The sequence below is a fragment of the Geotrypetes seraphini genome, chromosome 15 (genome assembly GCF_902459505.1).
Source record: "Geotrypetes seraphini chromosome 15, aGeoSer1.1, whole genome shotgun sequence".
Taxonomy (NCBI): Eukaryota; Metazoa; Chordata; class Amphibia; order Gymnophiona; family Dermophiidae; genus Geotrypetes; species Geotrypetes seraphini.
The window spans coordinates 35,752,346-35,765,543 of record NC_047098.1 but is presented as its reverse complement, the minus strand read 5'-3'; the positions used below and the strand labels follow the sequence as shown (position 1 = coordinate 35,765,543).

The 13,198-nt window shown below is 40.1% G+C and overlaps 1 protein-coding gene across 2 annotated transcripts in view; it reads right to left on the bottom strand.

The window, feature by feature from the left end:
* Positions 1-12,031, bottom strand: part of GOSR1 (golgi SNAP receptor complex member 1) — an 89,940-nt gene extending 77,909 nt beyond the window's left edge. The window contains exons 1-2 of one of the 2 annotated variants that reach the window (XM_033921853.1): positions 11,689-12,031; positions 767-887 (exon numbers count right to left, since the gene is read on the bottom strand). In XM_033921853.1, coding sequence (XP_033777744.1) covers positions 767-887; positions 11,689-11,719 — 152 coding nt within the window. In that variant the 5' untranslated portion in view covers positions 11,720-12,031. The remainder of the gene's footprint in view (positions 1-766; positions 888-11,688) is intronic. The other variant, XM_033921854.1, reaches the window with a different exon arrangement.
* Positions 12,032-13,198: the final 1,167 nt, after the last annotated feature.

Here is a 13,198-nt window from a genome sequence, read left to right as displayed (position 1 = left end):
CTTATACACCATCTGAGATATTTCTAGTTAGAGAAGAGGCAACTCTTCCACCTCACTGGTAGTATAAGTTACAGGTTCGAGTGTTGCTTGAATTTGCCTAAGACCAGTGGTTTTGGGGATCATTACCATTCAGTGCCAAATTTAAAAAAAGGGGAAGGGGGACAGCACAATCATCGGCTTGCATGGGCTAAAAGTTGCTTTAACTTGGCCTGCCTGGATTCAACAGAAGGCATAAGTACAGCAGGAAGAAAGCCAGTGCCAGAAATAGAGAATGGGTATCACACAGATTTTTAGACCACTAAAAATAGGGTCATATTGAAGAAAAGTTTGAGAAGCTTTATTTAAAGTAGGTCTTTTTCTCCATGTTTACAATTTTGCATACTACTGGAGAAGACGTGCCAGCTCAAGTCATCTTTTGTCAGCTAAGTCCTTGAACGTGTCTCCGGGTGACTTTGCCCTGAGCTGTTCTATGAGGGAGTTTTCTGCCAGTGAAAGTATCAAAAGCAGTTTTGATTTGTACCTTTTGGTTCTATACTGCTACATTAGTCTGAGGCTTTTTCTCCCTTTTTTTGGGTGCATGCTGGGTTTGAAGACGGGGTACCTTGGTGCCATGATCACACAACATTTTGAATCATTATATGAACATACTACTATACTTAAAATGTCTCTGGCTGAGTCTTTTCATAAACTACCATTTCCTGAGCTAATGAGATGTAAACGCATACTAAAATAACACATCAAAAACAAAAATGAAGTTTTGCACTACCTATACCTGTGGCGCCGGGTCTCTCTGGCATTGCTATGGCTGTAACTGGTGCATAGTTTACTGAAGGAGACCAGCTTCACATCCAATTCATTCTCCAGCTGCCGGGCCTGCTTCCTCAGATCTATGTCAGAAATCCAACAGATACAAAGTGATTAGGAACTGTACGTCAAACAGAAGATGGTAAAACCAAGTAAGGAAAAAAAAAAAGGGGGGGGGGGAATGCAGGAATAAGAGAATAGGATACCAATAGCTCTTTCTGAAGATGTTTTGCAAAGTCAGCTTTGGGACAACTACATGACGACAGATAAAGACCTAAACGGTCCACCCAGTCTGTCCAACAGTCACACGCATTATTTCATGATTAAATTATCTTTCTTTAACATTTCTGGAACTTAGGATGTAGAAGTCCACCTGGCACCGTCCTTAGATTCCAGCTACTGGAGTTGCCGTCGAAGCTTACTCCAGCCTATCCAAAACATCTAATCTAATCTAATGTTTGTATACCGGGTCATCTCCCAGTAGAGCTCGACTCGGTTCACATATAATTAAGACTAGAGACATGGAGAAAGAAGCATGGAGAAGACATGGAGAAAGAAGCATGAGAGAAGTAAGAACTATAGTATTGATATTTCATTGAGACTGTAGTTAAACTATTTAGATTGCGAGAACAACAAAGTTTTCAGGGTTTGAGTATTTCTCAGATGGCAAAGTCTAAATGTATTCCAACATAAGGGGACCAAAGTGTCAAATATGCCATAGAGAAGCTTAAAAATTATGCATGCACATTTGAACTGGATTCTAAAGCGAACTGGGAGCCAGTGAAGCTTTCTCAACAGAGGGGATACATGATCATTCTTTCGTTTCCCAAAGATGAGCTTAGCTGCAGTATTCTGTATTAACTGGAGTCGTTTTAGACTGCCCTGCTTAATGCCCAGATAAACTGAGTTCAGTAATCTAACTGTGCAAGCGCAGTGGATTGTACCGGTTCATAGACAAAACCGCTGAAGACAAAGGCGTGCGTCGACAACTGAGCGCAAGACGGAGGCGCGCACCGAAGAAAATGACAGTTTTTAGGGGCTCCGACGGGGGGTTTTGTTGGGGAGCCCCCTCACTTTACTTAATACAGATCGCGGCGGCGTTGTGGGGTTGTAACCCCCCTCATTATACTGTAAACTTAACTTTTTCCCTGTTTTTAGGGAAAAAGTGAAGTGTTCAGTAAAACCCCCCACAACGCCCCCACAACGCGGTGCGATCTGTATAAAGTAAAGTGGGGGGTTCCCCCCCACGCCCCCCCCGTCGGAGCCCCTAAAAACAGTTATTTTCTTCGGCACGCACCTCCACACTGCGCTCAGTTGTCGGTGTGCGCCTTTGTTTTCCGCGGTTTTGACCTGACACCGATTGTACCAACACTGAAAAATGTTCTTGATGGAATAATGTTCTAACCTTCCTCAACATACACAGACTAAAAAACACTTTTTTGGCCAAGAATTTATCTGTTCATGAAATGTAAGTGATGAGTCCAAGATGACACCCAGGACTCTAGATGAAAAATCTATGTGTAGTGAAACGCCTGTGTTCAGTGTTACAGAGGAAGGGATTCAGATCATAAAAATCTGCCCAGCACTGTCCTCATGTTACAAAATACTGGAATTTCTGTCAAAGCTTTCCCCAGCTCACCCTAAACCAAATTCTCATATAAGGGACACAGACTGTGGAAGTCTGCCCAGTACCAACCTTAGTTCTTCACAGCAAAGTCACCATCTAAGTTCCATTTGCCACATCAAACATACATGCAACCATTTAAGTTTGTTTTGTTTATACCATTTTCTAAATTAGAGATCATGTGTTCATCCCACACCTTTTTGAATTCTGTCACCATTTTCATCTCCACCACCACCCTCAGAAAGGCATTCCGGGCATCAACTACCCACTGCGTGAAAAAGAATGTTCTAAAATTACTCCTAAGTCTACCACCCTGCAACCTCAATTCATGTCCTCTAGTTTTACCAATTTTCCTTCTCTGGAAAAGATTTGTTTCCATATTAATTTTTCTCAAGTATTTAAACATCTGGATCATATTTCTCCTGTCCTTCCTCTCCTATAGTGCAGTGGTATTCAACCCAATCCTCAGGGTTTTCTTTTTTTTTTTTTTAATTCTTTATTCATTTTAAAACTGACAAACAAGTGATTAATATTAAAACATTACATTACTAATAAAATATACAGCATTTGACATTATACATATAATCCATTAAAGTAGAAATTATAACTCTTTCCCCCCACCCAACAATTATTCAACAGAAATTAAATCATTAAATAAAAATATTAATCATCCAATTTCCCCCCTCCCCCCAATAAAATACATGTATCCATCAGAAAGGAAAACGATGTTCATTCATTACAATAATTCTCTAATGGCCCCCAGATCTTTATAAAGTTGTTATAATTACCTTTCTGTACAGCAATTGCTCTTTCAGTTGGGTTTTCAGGATATCCACAATGAATATGGATGACAGAGATTTTGAAAACCCAACTGGATAGGTGGTCCCTGAAGACTGGGTTGAATACCACTGCTCTAGAGTACACATATTCATGTCTTTCAGTATCTTCTCATATCTCACTGCTTTCCTCTGGACCACTTCAAGTCTTTTACATCCTTAGCCAAATATGGCCTCCAAAATTGAACAAAACGGTGTACAAAGAGACACAGGCGACAGTCTCTGCTCAACAGAGCTTACAATTTATTCAAAGACAGACAAATAGAACAACAAGGGATTAGGGAGATTCATTTATTATGGCAATGATTAAACCAACCTGGATACGAACAGGTGAATAAAGGTTAAGATTTAAAAGCTGCCTCAAAAAGTTAAGCTTTTAGGCTAGATTTGAATAGGGCCAGAGACAGAGTAAGGTGTACTGACTCAGGAAGTCTATTCTCAGTGAATATTATAGCAAAATAGAAAAACCGAATAGAAGGGCCATCTTTTTATGATCATGACAGGCTTAGCCATTCAATTAATCACGAGTAATTGGAAAAACCATGACAGGATAAGTTACACTTTTTGATGGGTGAATGTGTGCACTACGTACAAATATGAAAGAATTAATGCAGAATGTAGGGGATTTAAGGTTTGGAGCCCATTGACTAAATTTGTGGATTTATAATAATGTCTAATTATTTATCTTTCCTTCTGTTCATTTACCTTTACACATCCATGGGGGGAGGGGGTTGGAGGGAGGGAAATAAATATTGATGGTGGCATTTAGGTAACTTTATTCTTCAATTATATTATATGTTATATTATGTTATATTAATTGTAAGAAATCTTGAATGATATATGTGTTACCTGTACAGATTGCATTGTATTTAGGATCTATTGTTCTTTTATTTGTTTGGCACTGGAGTTGGCGGTAAAGAAGGGTACAGATAAGAGCAACTTACCTGAAGAATAGCATTCCCAAAGAAGGGTGTGAAGAGAGAAGAAAGGAGAGATGCTGCGGAGCTGCAGAATGAATGCACTTGGATTGGATTTACTAATTGTATGTATGTATGTGTATATTATACATACTGTATATTTATATATATTTTGCATATATACCTTACCCTCCCTTTTATAAAACTGTGCTAGAGGTTTTTAGTATGGGCCAGCGAGGTAAGTGCTCCAATGCTCATAGGAATTCTATGAGCGTCGGCACATTTACCATGCTGGACCGCCCTAAAAACCTCTAGCACAGCCTGATTAAAAGGGACTTTTAGTGTCAAAATTGTTTACAATTAAGAATACTTATTCTTCAAAAAAGAAAATTCCTTATTCTAAAAATATTCTACTTATAAAATAACATAAATAATTAATAGTGCTCAGTGATAGCCAATGCGAACTCCAAGAGCACGGGACTCTGCCAGTTCAGGCTTGTATACATCATAGCACTCCTCCTTTCCTACCTCTAAAACAGTGGTCTCAAACTCAAACCCTTAGTGGGGCCACATTTTGGATTTGTAGGTACTTGGAGACCGCAGAAAAAATAGTTAATGTCTTATTAAAGAAATGACAACTTTGCATGAGGTAAAACTCTTTATAGTTTATAAATCTTTCCTTTAACAGTTAAAGGAAAGATTTATAAACTATAAAGAGTTTTACCTTATGCAAAATTGTCATTAACTATTTTTTCTGCGGCCCTCCAAGTACCCTATTTTTTCTGCAGCCCTCACATTTAAAGTTTTTTTTTTGTTGTTTTTTTTTTAAATTCTTTATTCATTTTTAAACTTTCATCAAGTGTACAGAATTCATAATAAACACTATTAATTAGACCACTTGAACATCTTATCATTATATCTTATAAAGTTTAATATCTTTCCTTTCTCAAAACTGACACATTTCAATCACTATATTGAAAATAAAATCATTTTCCCTACCTTTGTTGGCTGGTGACTTTATTTTTCTGTGCTTTTAACTATGTTTCCAGGGCCTTCTTGTCCTTTGACTGTTTTTCTCTCCGTCTTCACTTTCTGCCTTGCATCCATCTTTGGCATTAACTTAATATTCAATTTTTCTGCTTTCTTTTCAAAATCTACATTTCCATGTCTTACCTTCCCTTCTATCTCTCTCTTCTTCCATCCCTATTTCCATGGTCTGACATCTCTTTCTTTCCTTTCTCTCCCTCCCTTCCTTTCCCCTGGTCTGGCATCCGTCTCCTTCTCTCCCCCAACTTTTTATTTCTTTCACCCTGCCCCCTTCTTTCTTTCTCTCTGTCTCCATGCCCCCTTTCTTTCTATATGTCTGTCTTTCTCTCTCTCCGTGCCCCCTTTCTTTCTTTCTCCATGCCTGCCCTTTCTTTCTGTCTTTCTCTCTCCATGCCCCTTTCTGTCTGTGTCCCGTATCCCTTCTCTCTTTCTGTCTTCCTTCTCCCCCCTCCTTTCTTTCTTTATTTCTCCCTGCCCTCCCCCAAGCCATCACCATTGGGGAACAGGCCGCCACTGCCGCAATCGGGGAACAGGCCAGCGCCGAGGTCTTAGCTCTCCCTGCTTATCTTCCCCAGCGCTGGCCCGGAACTTCCTCCCCGACATTAGAATTGATGTCGGATGGCGAGAATTGGTCGGCTCCGAACTGGGGAAGATAAGCAGGGAGAGCTAAGACCTCGGCGCTGGCCTGTTCCCCGATTGCAGTGGCTTGGGGGAGGGCAGTGAGAAGGGAAGGGAAGCAGATTGGGGATCCCTGCTTTAGGCGAGCTGCAGTCACGGTCTGTACAAGATTGTCCTCTCCACAATCGGAAAACTTGTGAAGTGGAGAGGACAGATTGCAGGCCGCAAAATAGTCCCTGGGGGGGCCACATGCAGCCCATGGGCCGCATGTTTGAGACCGCTGCTCTAAAACAACAACATCAAAAAGAGAGGGTACTTATCTTTGCTGGAGTTGTTAATGTTGTAAAAAGTCCCGGCCCTCTGTTGCTACTAATCCTTAAAGTGCTAGGTGCACCAAATTCCAAAAAAGTGCTTCGTGCCTCATCCAAAAACTGGCAGAGTCCCGTGCTTTTGGAGTTCGCATTGGCTATCACTGAGCACTATTAATTATTTATGTTATTATATAAGTAGAATATTTTTAGAATAAGGAATTTTCTGTTTTGAAGAATAAGTATTTATGTACAGAAGATTCATATTTATATATTTATACTCCAACTACATTTTGCATGTTATTACAATTAAGAATGCCAGAAAAAGGAGTGGGGAAGGGATGCCCATCAGTAGAAAAAGAATCAGAGACTCTTGCTTGCATTAATCTTTACATGTTTTAGCTATTTATATGGTTTTCATAAACTGATTGTCCTTGATGTTGATGTGCCATGTCCCTTCCCCACTCCTTTTTCTGGCTTGCATTGCTACACGTGGGGTTATGTTTTCCTTATTGTTGTGGATTACAATGAAGAATTTCAGTAAATAATAAGTTGAAAAAGATTTTTGTGAGGAGCATAATTCCCTCTGAAAAGTATATTTTGACAACTTGTCCCAAATGATACGATTTCTAAACCTTACAGTGTCTCGAAAGTTGTACCAAACAGCATATTTTACTATTCATCTGAATAATGAAAAATATTACTTGAATACAAATAATGGGCTTTGAGCTTTAACATAAATAATAGAAGAAGCAACATGAAATCAGAGATCAAGGGCTCCTTTTACGAAGGTGCGCTAGTGTTTTTAGCGCATGCACAAGATTAATGCACGCTAGCCGAAAAACTACTGCTTGTTTAAAAGGAGGCGGTAGTGGCTAGCGTACGCGCTAAAACAGCTAGCGCACCTTTGTAAAAGGAGTCCTAAGTGTTTATCTTGGTAGGATTTAGCACAATAGAGTCCCAGATTATTTATATTTGAATTTAAATCACTATTTGGCCAGCGTTTGTAAGTCAGTAACAAGAGTAAACTCAATATGGAAATAATAATAATAACTTTATTTTTGTATACCGCCATACCCCGAAGAGTTCTAGGCGGTTCACATGGGTTAGAACAAATTACAAGAGGTTACATGCCAAATTGATCATAGAGTTGCGAGTAGCAAGGAGAAAGTAGTTACAAGTGGTTACATTCTAAATTGGCTGGTGAGCCAATAAAGCAACTTGAGGAGAGAGATTATGTGAGCATAGCAAAACTGACAAAAATTAAGTCCTGCAGCAGAATTTGGATAGATTGAAGAGAAGAAAGATGGCTCCATGGGATTGCACTAGTCTAAGTGAGAAGTGAAGACAGAATGGATAAGGGTTTTGGTAGTGTGTTGAGAACAGAAAGGACAAATTTTGGCAGATATACAGAAAGAAACTGTAGGGTTTAGCAGTCTGCTTGAAATGTGTAGAGAAAGAAAAAGGGGAGTCAAAGTTGACCCGAAGGTTACAAGCTAAAGAGACAGGAAGAACGACAGTGTTATTCACAGAGATAGAGAATGTAGGAAGAGGACAGATGGGTTAAGGAGAAAAGATAAGCAGCTCAGTCTTGATCATGTTCAGTTTCAGACAGCGGTAGGACATTCATGGTACTGAAAACCATGGATGGAGATCAGAGTACTAAGGGAACAAGCACAGAGATAGAAGAGGTTCCAAGACAGAGCCTTGAGGTACACCAAGTGATAGCAGAGAAGGAGGATCCACCAGAGCATAGACTAAAAAGAAGTGCAATGGGAAATGTAAGACAAAAACCAGAACAGAACCATGAAATCCAAATGAGAACAGAGCATCAAAGATTAGGCTGTGATCAAGTGTCAAAGAAGGTCAAGAAGGATGAGAAATGAGTAAAAGCTCTTGATTGCTTTCACATCAGGCTGCCATCTGGGATAAAGAATTCAAACAATTATCACTCGCATCTTTCTCATATTTGGAATTCAGCAGGCATTTGAAGACTTATTTGTTTTCTAGATTTTGGGGTAATTAATTTCTCATGATGAGCATTTTGTTATGAGCTTACTGTAATCTTTTGTAAACCGCATAGATCTTCAAGGTAATGCAGTCTAGAAGTTAATTTTATGTTAGGTTGAATCTGGCCAGAAGCAGGTAATTTGAGACTTCAACAAGGGAGGTTTTTGTAGAATGTATAAGGTGAAAGCCAGATTATAGTCAATGAAGAATAGCTTGAGATAAAGAAAGTCGAGGCAGCTGTGATGAACAGCATTGTTTAAGTAGCTTGGATGTGAAAGGGAAGCGGAAGATGGGATGACAGTTGGAAGGGAAGATAAGATCCATTGAAGGTAATGTAACCACAGCATGCTTTAAGGCAGGGGTGTCAAATGTTGGTCCTCAAGGGCCGTAATCCAGTCAGGGTTTCAGGATTTCCCCAATGAATATGCATGAGATCTATTTGCATGCATTGCTTTTATTGTATGCTAATAGATCTCATACATATTCACTGGGGAAATCTTGAAATCCCCAACTGGATTGCGGCCCTCGAGCACCGACATTTGACACCCCTGCTTTAAGGTAGCAGGAACAACTAAATGGAAAGGAAAAACTGAAAATACAATGGATAGAAGGGATCACTGTAGGAAATACAGGGCTGAATAGAAAAGGTAGAAATGGGATTAGAGCAACAAGTTGTCAGTTTAGAAGCCAACAGATGATGTGCAGTTTCCTCTTCTGTGATTTAAAAAAAGGGAAGGGTGGGATTTTAAAAAAGGGTTGTGAGAATTAAGTGGGGAGAGGAAACAAAACAGAGGTGACTTATTGGAGAACTCAAGATTAACCTTGTTATGGAAATACTTGGCCAGTGTCTGGTCAGAAAGTGAAGGGAAAATAAAAGTGGAATAACTTTGAGGATGGAGTTCTGTGTGGCACAGCCAGCAAGCTTTGGAGGCAAGAGAATTTGTAAAAGTATTCTAGAATGGCAACAAGTACAAGAGCAAAATGGAAAGACATAAGAAAAAATTTGAAATGGACTAAGTCAGAATAGGCATGGAATTTAGTCAAAGGTGCTCTCAGAGCAGAGAACAGAATAATATTATAGGAAAAAAGATAGCTCCATTGACAAGACTTTTATAACATAGTGGATGAGAGGAGAGGTGAAATGGTAGAGAGAATGCAAGGTTGACAGCCTGAAGATTCCTAAATATGTTGGTGGTAATTGGATAGGACAGAGGCAAAAGCTACTTAAGTACATAAGCAACACTGTATTGGGACAGACCAGGGTACATCAAAGCTCAGTATCCTGTTTCTAACAGTGGCCTATTCAGGTCATAAGTACCTGGCAAGATTCCTCTTTTGGGAGGGTAATTAAACATGAACGTTAATAGATGATGGTCACAGATGGGATGAGCTGAGGTGGAGAAATTGAGAGTGAGCAGTTGGAGGAGACAAAATTGAAGCAGTGGCCTTACTATTGAAAAGAGATAGTTGTAATTTTCTTGCTTTAATCTCTATTCAATTCCATGCATAAGAATTAGAGGGCTCATTATTAGCATACATGTTAAAAGTCTCCAAGACTGAGGGAAGGGGAGGATAGTTTCAGAAAGAAGTAAACCAAGGATTAAAGTCAAGTGAAAAAGGAGTGTATAGGAGAAAAGGTAACCTCCTTGACAGAGGGCACCAACTGAAGCAGAGTCTTCAGGAGAAAAACTAAGATTTTGTTAGAGCCAGAAGATGCAGAGTACAAGAGAAAAAGGTCATTAAGGTAGGCAACCTTGTTGGAAACACAGTGGACATTTTATAAAGCACATGAGAAAGGGAGAAAGAGGAATAAGACTGGTGAGGTTATGGTTTGAATCAGGTGAGGTGAGTTAATTTAGAGGGCCAGAACTGGGATTAACAGCAAAGAGGAGTACAGAGAAAAGTACAGGGAGCATGTTGACAGTGACAAAGATAAGAATAAAGATGAATGAAAGAAAAAGTGTTGAAGCTCAAATGTTGAGAAGAAAGTAGAATAAAAAATGGCTTATAATGAAAGTGGAAAATGTGCAGTGTGGTCTTGAGTCATGTAGTGGTTTGGGTTCATAGACAACAACGCGGAAGACAAAGGCGCGCGCCAACAACTGAGCGCAAGACGGAGGCGCGCCCCGAAGAAAATTACTGTTTTTAGGGGCTCTGACGGGGGTTTTTGTTGGAGCACCCCCAGTTTACTTAATACAAATTGCACCGGCGTTGTGGGGGTTTGGGGGGTTGTAACCCCCCACACTTTACTGTAAACTTAACTTTTTCCCTAAAAACAGGGAAAAAGTGAAGTTTTCAGTAAAATTTGGGGGGGTTACAACCCCCCAAACCCCCACAACGCGGCGCGATCTGTATTAAGTAAAATGGGTTCCCCCACACACACACCCCCCGTCGGAGCCCTAAAAACAGTAATTTTCTTCAGCACGCGCCTCCGCGCTGCGCTCAATTGTCTGCTCGTGCCTTTGTCCTGGGGCACTTTTGACCTGACACCAGTGGTTTGAAATGAGGAATAACATGATAAAGAGAAGAGAAAGTTTAGTAGAGCCACAGGAAATAGGAAGAATATAAACCTTTGCTATCTAACTAAGGGCTCTAACAAAGGTGCGTTAGCGGTTTTAGCGCACACGCTAGCCGCTACCGCCTCCTTTTAAGCAGGTGGTAGTTTTTCAGCTAGCGCACACTATAGCGTGTGCTAAAAACGCTAGCGCACCTTCATAAAAGGAGCCCTAAATATCAGTGCACTGTACGGACAAATATAAAAATACAATGAGGAGTTGCCAATAAAATCCAAGTGAAACTAATTCTGAATAAAATATTCGGGGGGGGGGGGGGTCTTCCATTACTCATTGTCATCACGTTCTTATATGCAAGTAAATTCTAGTAGACTCAAAAACAACATGGTGCTTCCAGGAGTCTCTTTATATATAATGTTACCTGCAGTTATGAAATGGAATCTGTATTAGCTCCATGCAGGGTCTATCTGCTCCAAGTTATGTTAAAGCATGCTTCCACACTTACACAACTTTCTTTTTCATCCTAAACAACTACATACATTGAATATCATTTATATATAACATTTAAAACCTAGATATCACAGACATGTTTTTATGTATGTGTCCAGCAGAATCTGGGGCACCTAAATGTGCCTTCTTTCTCCTTGTTGTATTGTCACCATCCCCAGGACTCCCTACCCCCATGGGTAGGGTTACCATATAGCTCCAGAAAAAGGAGGATGGACTGAAACATCTGGGTTTTACTTCCACCGAAAAGTAATGGAAGTAAAACCCGGACGTCTCAATCCGTCCTCTTTTTTTCTGGAGCCCTTGGAATCACTTTACTCCAGATAAGAGTTCGTCTAGCTATGAGTCTCTCTATAACTCTGCCCCAGCTAAGTATCTCAACTTCACTTTCCTCCGCCCTCTGCCTGTGTCCCTCCTTCGCCGGAGTCGGGCGTCAGAATGAGAAGAAAACCATTGTTTCTAGAGGTCTCACCACATCCCTACCCCCGAGACCTGCCACCTCACCTTCCCAATAGTTGCTGTTTCCCGTTGCCATCTTTGTTTTCCAACGTCACCGAATCTGAGAAGCAGGGAGATAGAGACGGGAAGAAGGACAGAAAGCCTTCTCAGCACAGAGAGCGGCCTGCAGGTGTACCTTCGGGCACAGCGCCACCTATTGTTGGATATAAAAACAAGTTCAAATGTGAACGCTCGCTTAGCAAAAAACTGCGCTTCTTGGGTATGGTGGAGTAGTTGGTTGGTTTGGGAACATAAAAGGGATTTAAGAATATGCAGTGGGGCAGAGAAAGTGGATGTGCTGTTATGAATGGGAGATGGACGCGAGGGATTGCCTTGTTAGTGGAACGAGAATTGTGAGGGGCAGAATTGCTGCAGATTGAGTGGATAGGGAATTAAGGGTGGTGCAGTTTTAAGAAAGTGGGCGAGGACATTAGAAGTAGCATAGTTTCAGTGATCGAGTGAATGAATGTAAGAGAAGTGGAATGAGCACTGCAGGCATAGATGTGAGGGTGCTAAACACACCACAAATTACCCCTCCCTAGACAAAATTAAGGTTTTCAGTACCCACTGACATAAGGTTACCATAGGGCTCCAGAAAAATAAAAAGAGGACGGATTGAGACATCCGGGTTTTACTGGACTCTAATGAACCCTACACTGACATCCACATTCCTATGACTGCAAGAAAAGAGAAGAAATGAATTAAGGCTACTGAATTGAAGTTAAAGTATGTAAAAAATTACAAAGATTAACAGGCTAATGAAATATCTACTAAGGTCATTCAACACACCATATCCATAAAACCTTAGGATGATCAATTCTAATGATTCATAGACCTCAGTGGTGTAGCTGTGTGGACTGTAGATTTCAACACACAGTGTTCTGTACACCTAGATCATCATTGGTCCAGCATTTTTTATAAAGTGCTTAGCATATTTAAAGTGCAGTGTCATAAATAAGTTAAATATAAGTAGTACTCATCTTTGTGCAAAGAAACATGACTCGGAGGTTTTTCTCTGACATAGAGCTATGTTTCGCCAAACAGCTGTATCAAGGATTCCCCCTACAAATAAGTATATATAAATTATCTTACAACTTCAATCAAATAATTCATTTAGTCAAAATTTAAAATTAGTTTGTATTACTAAGATTTAAGACTAACCATTAAGTCTGTCAGAGCGATGTCTCCTGCCGTTTGGCGAAACATAGCTCTATGTCAGAGAAAACCCCCTGATTTGCGTTTCTTTGCACAAAGATGAGTACTACTTATATTTAACTTATTTATAACACTGCACTTTAAATATGCTAAGCTAAAAATGCTGGACCAATGACGATCTAGGTGTATAGAATACCGTGTGTGTTGAAATCTATAGTCCACACGGCTACACTATTGAGATCTATAAATCATTAGAATTGATCATCCTAAGGTTTTATGGAAATTAGGAGTAATGTCAGGAAGTACTTTTTCAAGGAGAGAATGGTGGATGTCTGGAATGCCCTACTTGAGTACCTGAATA